The following is a 7,748-nucleotide window of genomic DNA, read 5'->3' on the forward strand; positions in this document are numbered from 1 at the left end:
CCACCGGACGTTACACACTACACACACACACACATTACAATATCAACAAGACGAACGCTTGCCAGCCACGCACACACAGCCACACACACACAGACTGATTCTAACTTGGATGGAGATCGGCGCTATTACATACACACTTTAATTCATGAAAAGACGACAATTGCGCGCGGTACGGACTCTCGCATTGCATTGCATTGCGTCTCGGTGTCCCCCTCGACCACGACACCCTTCTTCACAGCAGTTTCACTACTCACTTGGACACGACGACTACGGCTCTTTCCACCATTACAGGTAACTACAACTTAAGGGTGCGTGCGCGTGTGTGTGTATTGTGTGTGCTTGCTACGTGTGTCAATACTGAAAAACAGCTGCTAATGCTATTATTAATAGCATCATAACCATAGATATATATAAACTCTACATAGCTCACCCGCGCTGTTGGCCAATGGAGAGCGACGTCGTTACGTGGCGCCCATCTTACCTCGGCCCACATAACATTGTGTCTATGATGTACTCTTAAATGACCATAACTTGCTCAATTTACAACCGACTTTCAAACGGTTTGGTTTGTTATAAACCTGACACGTCCGCATACTTATATGCTTTTATACGACGTTCAAAAACAAAAAGAAAGAGCGACGTCGTTACGTGGCGGCCATCTTACCTCGGCCCACATAACATTGTGTCTATGATGTACTCTTAAATGACCATAACTTGCTCAATTTACAACCGATTTTCAAACGGTTTGGTTTGTTAGAAACCTCAGACGTCCGCATACTTATATGCTTTTATACGACGTTCAAAAAAAAAGAAGGAGATAAGCCTCCTGAATCAGAGCCACGTTATGATTCTGTTGATGCATCAACAGCATCAACAGCTGATAATGCCATGTCTCATGTACAACAGCTATTGCCACTAGGGCTGACCTCGATTAGTTGAATAGTCGACTAATCGATCGGAACGGGTCTCAGTCGACTGACAACCTCTCAGTCGATGTTCACCAAAAAAAAACAAAAAAAAAACAGTCGGGACGAATTTTTTCTTTTGGGCCGGGTGGAAAACCCCTCCGTTATAATGGTATGCTCCCAGTCCCCGCACCGCAGCATCGGGGAACACTCTGGCAGCCAGAGTAAAGGCTGGGAGGGACCAAGCCGAGGGAGGCTACTGTACTGTAGCCTACATGTTGTTTATGCTCCGGAGTCCAGACCCATGCAGTTTAATAATATACAGTCACAACAGAATGCACACTGCTGTCTCGTGTCTCATCACAATCCCAATGCGCCACCCGTGAAGTCGGGGGGAAAATAAAAAACAGGCTGCTAGTGTTAGTGTAGGGTCGGGGATCGTTAGCTTAGCGCGTAGCTACTGATTCAACCCACTGATTGAATTTCATCTCCGCCTGTAATCTAGGTTATTTTTTTATTGACAACGTGAACAAACCCCGACACCAGCGCTGCAAAAATAGACAGATCTACAAGCTCTCAACGCGTAGCGAACGGCGCTGCAAAAACAGGCAGGACGCGATGCCTTGAGAGCTTGTGGATCAGCCGACGGTGCGGGGAGGCAAGAGTTCTCCGGGGAGGAGGAGAAGTTACCAGGGCAGGCTACATGTTGCTGCGGCTAACAACACTGTCACCAGCCAGTGGTTGTGATGTTAGCTTGTGCAGCTGCTTGTCCGTTCCAACTTCACTTCATCTCCACCTGTAACTTATTTTTTATTTTGTTACCCTGGCTGCGCAGCTGCGCTGCAAAAATAGACGGATCTACAAGCTCTCAACGCGTAGCGAACGGCGCTGCAAAAACAGGCAGGACGCGGCGCCTTGAGAGCTTATCGCCCAACCTTAATGCAAATGTGTTTTTTTTTTTTGGGGGGGGGTGCAGGGGGGTGTTCAGTCGACTATCAGTCGACTAACAGCAAATTTATTCATATTAATTTCGACTATACAAATCCTTAGTCGGGGACAGCCCTAATTGCCACACAATTCTCCATTTATGTTGGCAATGCTGAAAATAACGCCTGCTAACAATACAGGCTGCTAACAATTGGGCTGTTGCCAATTATGCTCTTACAAATAGCATCATGACAATAACAATATTAATAATAACACTAGCATCATTACAAGCATAATAACACGCCGCCATGTCTCATGTACAACAGCTATTGCCACCCAATTCTGTATTCATGTTGTCAATGCTGAAAATGAGGGCTGCTAACAATTCCGCTGTTGCCAAAAACGCCATTATTTGCCTCATACCATAACTATAATTTCATAATTTGTCGTCAATGCAGAAAACACTTCTTTCAACCACTTCAGCTACATACAAAGCCATGCCGAAGAAACGCACATCATCCCTTGGATACCGAACGGCAAACGCCACCCAAATATGCTTGCACACAGCTGCAAGCCACGCACCATCCGCACAAGGTACAGCACCATCCGCACAAGGTACATGTGCTCTAACAACCTTCCACAAACACTTGCACTGCACAATACATGTGTGCGTCTGTGCACACTGTGCACACACGTACTCCTTCACTGTGTGTGTACCACCATTTACTAACATCGTACCACACGTAACCAGTTTCCCACACGTAACCAGTTTACACTAACTCATGCATGCTGTCCAATCACACTCCACAGAACAACGCAATGAGGATCCAAACTTCCACCACAACCCTGCTCGCGACACTCTACGTGGCCACACACACACCCGCTCATTGGAAGACACCCAGCCCACAGGTACAGTACACTGACACCTTTCTATTTACTGTGTGGCGGCAGGGACCCATCACACAGCACCATGTCATAGCAGCACAACTTATTATGTTGACAACCGCTAAAGATGATTGTCTCACTTCACAGCAGAACGCCTTGATGACGCGACTACACCACGACTGCTCCACACCCCTACTTTGCACCTGCATGACACCAGAGGTAATGCATTCACATATGTTGCACTCAAATTTACCCGTACTGCATTGTGTCCACTACACTCACATACTGTGCAAAACATCCATCGCCAACAGCTACACGCAAATGCATGCATCAAGCAGCTGAACTACTACATGGACCCTCCCACGCCACTCACACGCCAACAGCCCCAACACAACGCTTGGTTCCAGCAGCTGCAGCACAACATGTACCAGGTAAACTTGCTCAAAACTACACTTTGCACAGCACATTGCACAATGCAATACACTGCTGTTTCTTTCTCCACAGATACTGCAGTATCTTCATCACATAACCTACATTAATTGTGTACACTACACTCACACCCTGTGCTCTACATAACTCATACTATCTCTCTACACATCACTTCACAGCTCAACACCAGGGCAGCACTCCTCCACAAATGGCCAACACACCTTCATTGGACGTGGCTGAGGCCAGAGGTACTGACTTCTGTTATTCAGATAACCTTACTGCTTGGTACCGAGCATCCTGACACACTGTATAGAGACATCTATCTACATATCTCTGCATAACATGTCGATAACATTTTGTACCTCTGTGTCTACACACACTACTGACATCCATACCCAGGTCAGCGCAGGCGGGAGCAAACACGTGACAGAGTGAGACGGACCAGAGGTAAGGCCTCAGATATGTTGCCCTCTGCCTCAATGCATTACGCATATGTGTGTATGTTATACCTACATGTACTGAATATATAGTCACATACACTCCCATCTTAATTTCTCAGCTCAGCATAACCTGGACAAACAGCAGCACATGATGGCTACAACACAGCCAATGGCCACAGCAGAAACCACAGGTAACCAACGCACTACACTCACATCTACACTTTCACCTCAATAACTCTAATACAACTATCACATTGTCCCACTACACATACACCCTGGAGAACTACCAAGACAGAATGCGGTTCAACGTGGAATACCTCAACACCCTCTGCCCCAATGGATTTCCCAGGCACCTCATCACCCTCAAGCCAGGAATGCCCTTGATGCTACTGCGCAACATCAGCCCCAAAGACGGACTCTGCAATTGGCACCAAACTGTTTTTCCTCAGAACCCTCAACAACAAACTGCTGCTGTGCAAACTTGCAGCCACACAAAAGGAAGTAACATTGATTAACACTTTCCAGAAATATCACTACCTTTCACATGATCTGTGGTGGACATGTCACATTGTGTGGTTGATTCATCCCTTATCTGTGTCTCCTTTTCTGCAGGCTCAACCATGACAATCTCTGGAACCAGAAACACAAACACCCCTTCCACATCACCCCACTCCTCCACGCCCTCCTCTGGATCAGCTGCCAAATACAATTGTTCCTTTGCTAAGTTGGCCTTTCCACGACAACTGCGTCTTCCCCAAACCATCCCCATCAACGTAAGGCTGTTGCATTCTTACAAGTCTCATTGTTGATTAGTCTACATAACTGATAATCAAACATAGACATAGCATTGTCATTCCATTCACAACATACCTGGTGGAGATGTCTCAATATATACTTTATCCCTACCTTCTCTGTTTCCCCAATTCTGCAGCCTCTTCAATGTATAGGCTGTTGCATTCTCACAAATCCCATTTCTGATTGAACTACATCACTGAAGATGATGATGATCCCATTCTGCAGGCTCTACTGGCCAAATCTGGGCAACCTCATGGCACTGCAGCTTCTTTTACTACACATTCACTGTTAACATTAACATTCTTTCCTAAAAAAACACTCAGACTCCATTAAAAATACACTGAGAACTACATTTTGAAATGTTGTGACTTTGTCTACCTTTGCTCTCACAATTTCCTTCCTCCGATTTGCGACGCGCAGGGAGCTAGGATGAACGGGCCGAAGGCCCGCGAAATTCTAGTATATATACAGGCAATTAATGATCACATTCCAACACCCCCACTTGATCGTGAATTGGTACACAAAGAAACAAAAAAAAAGAACCCTTGAAAGAGAAACAAAAAAAAAACCCTTGGACTGTATGTTATTCTCCAAACATGAAACCCTAAAAATTCCTCAATTGACACAGCCTGGCTGGTTTTGTCATAACATCGGCAACCATTTGTTCAGTTGGACAATACTCGAGAATCACTTTACCATCATTGACAGTTGATCTTACAAAGTGGTATCTTATGTCAATATGTTTTGACCTCTGTCTCTGTACAGGAGTTTTAGCTAATGCTATTGTACCTTGATTGTCCTCGTAAATCTTTGGCTGCATGTAAAGAAATCCATCAATACATTGTAACAATTGAATCAAATACAAACACTCTTGTAGAGTTGCCGCTAAAGCCATGTACTCAGCTTCACAAGTTGAAAGTGCTACGGTGTATTGCTTTTTAGACCTCCATGAAATCAAAGGGCCCTCTGGGTTTAGGCTGACACAATAACCACTAGTGCTACGTCTGTCACTTGCATCTTCTGCCCAGTTTGCATCACTATATGCTATCAAGCCTAGTTCCTCACATTTCCTATAGCATAAGGATTTTTCCCTGGTTCCCTTCAGATATCTCAGCACATGTTTCACTGTGATCCACTGCTCTTCTGTTGGTTTAGAAAAATATTGTGAAAGTTTTCCCACTACAAAACTCAGATCTGGCCTGGTACAAGTAGTCAAGTATATTAGACTACCCACAACTTCCCTGTATTTTCTCACATCCCCCAATGACTCACTGCTGTCAGTGTAGTTCAGCTTTGCCTCACAGGGTGTTGTTCTTGGCTTGCAGTCCTGCATGTCAAATCTAGTCAATATTTTGTCAACATATTTCCTTTGTGACATAGTCACATAATGTTCACCTTGTTCAAAATCAATACCAATGAAATGTTTCAATTTGCCTAAGTCTTTCATTCTGAATTTTGCTGTAAGCATTTCTTTGACATCAATCATCACATTGTCATCACTTGCTGCAATTATTATATCATCGACCCAAAATAAAATGAATACCTTTTGATCCTTCATTTCCCTTGTGTAAACACAATAAAAAAAAACACAAAATCATGCAACATCTTGTTCCAATTTCTCCCTGATTGTTTTAAACCATACAAAGATTTATTTAGTTTACACACCAGCATGTCCCCATTCTCAGATGTAACTTCATATCCCTCTGGTTGTCTCATGTAAATCTCAAAATCTATTGGTGCATGCAAATAGGCCGTTTTGACGTCCATTTGGTGTAAGATCATATTCTCTTGTGCTGCCTTTTGCATCAATACCCTCACACTAGTCTGGTTTGCCGTTGGTGAAAAAGTCTCTTCATAATCCACACCTGGTTTTTGATTGAAACCTTTGGCTACATAACGTGCCTTGAATTGTTTAGATTCATCTGCATTTGTTTTTAAAGCATACACCCATCTACCCCCCACTATCTCTTTTCCTTCTGGCAGTTTAGTCAGGGTAAACGTGTCATTTTCCTTTAGTGATTCAATTTCCTCATCCATAGCTCTTGCCCATAACTTAGAGTCAGGTGATGCCATTGCCTGCTTTACTGTGTGTGGCACATCACAAATGACTCTATAACAATAATCAAAGGTTATGTCATCTAGGTCATCAGATTTGACTTGACACTCATAATCCTTTAAATACTGAGGTGGTTTCACTTTTCTTCTGGGATATGTTGCACTCTGGCCACTGTCACCTGCCTGAGCACTGACCAAATCATCCATCTCCCCTGCTTCTTGTTCCTGTATCTCGTTAGTTTCCCTATCTTCAGGGAGGTGGTTTACAGTCCTTCCCCCACTGCAATCATCATCCCAATCTGTTTGGGTCTGAATCTCAATGACATTCCTTTGAATGAACTTTACCAATCTGTGCTTAATTACCTTCCCAGTGTCGGGATAAAACACTAAATAGGCTGGGCTATTTTTATCATATCCTACAAATATCCCTTTTTCACATCGTGAATCCAACTTTTTCTTATTTTGTTTATATGCATAGCATGGGGACCCAAAAGTTCTCATTCTTGAAAGGTTTGGCCTCTTTCCTGTCAGCATGTAATATGGGGTCTGTCCTACACGCTTATTGAAACATCTATTTCGGATAACAGCAGCCGTCATTACCGCATATGTCCACAATTCCCTTGGTAATTTGCACTCAATCAGCATACATCTGGCCATCTCAAACAGCGTTCGCCAATTTCTTTCAGCTGTCCCATTCTGATGGGGTGAGTATGGAGCTGAGGTCTCATGTCTAATGGACTTTCCGCTTAACAATGCCTGAAAGTGACCAGAAGTATACTCAGTACCATTATCCGAACGAATACACTTAATTTTCCCATAGGGTGAAACATCGGCAATGTACTTCTCTGTAGCTTGGACTGTGTCACTCTTAGATTTCAAGAAATGAACAAAAGTAGCTCCTGAATAGTCGTCAGTAAATGCTAAAGCATATTTGAATCCGTCTTTAGCCGTTGGATCAATTGGTCCAGATAAATCAGTGTGTACAAGTTCTAGTGCTGCTTTAGCTCTTTGGTCTGGTTCTCTATTTCGGCTCTGAGCAAATTTACCTTCTATACACACACATCACATGACAACTTGGAAATATCAACCTTGCCTTTAATTTCGTGCCGTCTCTCTGGATGAACTTGTTCTGTCCCTCTTTGAAGATGAATGTGGCTCCATTTGATGTTGCTGCGTTGACTGAGAAAATGTCTTGGGGAAAGGATGGAACATACAGCGCCCCCTTCAGCATCGTTTCCACCTCTCGACCCTTGGTATCTCTCAGGTAAAACACTGCAGTACCTCTCTTCAGCGCTACGCCAGAGGCCCTCAC

At 43.9% G+C, this 7,748-nt stretch overlaps 1 protein-coding gene across 2 annotated transcripts; it reads left to right on the top strand.

The window, feature by feature from the left end:
- Nucleotides 1-263: 263 nt before the first annotated feature.
- On the top strand, nt 264-4,905 carry LOC306938539 (uncharacterized protein). Of its 2 annotated transcripts, XM_079522765.1 has the most exons (10): nt 264-291; nt 2,291-2,426; nt 2,643-2,741; nt 2,865-2,936; nt 3,029-3,148; nt 3,326-3,394; nt 3,546-3,593; nt 3,706-3,777; nt 3,936-4,359; nt 4,518-4,905. In XM_079522765.1, the coding sequence occupies exons 2-9, from the start codon at nt 2,330-2,332 to the stop codon at nt 3,968-3,970; spliced, it is 612 nt and encodes a 203-aa protein (XP_079378891.1). In that variant the 5' UTR covers nt 264-291; nt 2,291-2,329; the 3' UTR covers nt 3,971-4,359; nt 4,518-4,905. The 2 variants fall into 2 exon arrangements, with proteins under 2 accessions (XP_079378891.1, XP_079378890.1); XM_079522764.1 differs by lacking the exon at nt 4,518-4,905 and having other exon boundaries at nt 3,706-3,995.
- The last annotated feature ends 2,843 nt before the right edge of the window (nt 4,906-7,748 follow it).

This window comes from Electrona antarctica, assembly GCF_951216825.1.
Source record: "Electrona antarctica genome assembly, chromosome: 15".
Lineage (NCBI taxonomy): Eukaryota > Metazoa > Chordata > Actinopteri > Myctophiformes > Myctophidae > Electrona > Electrona antarctica.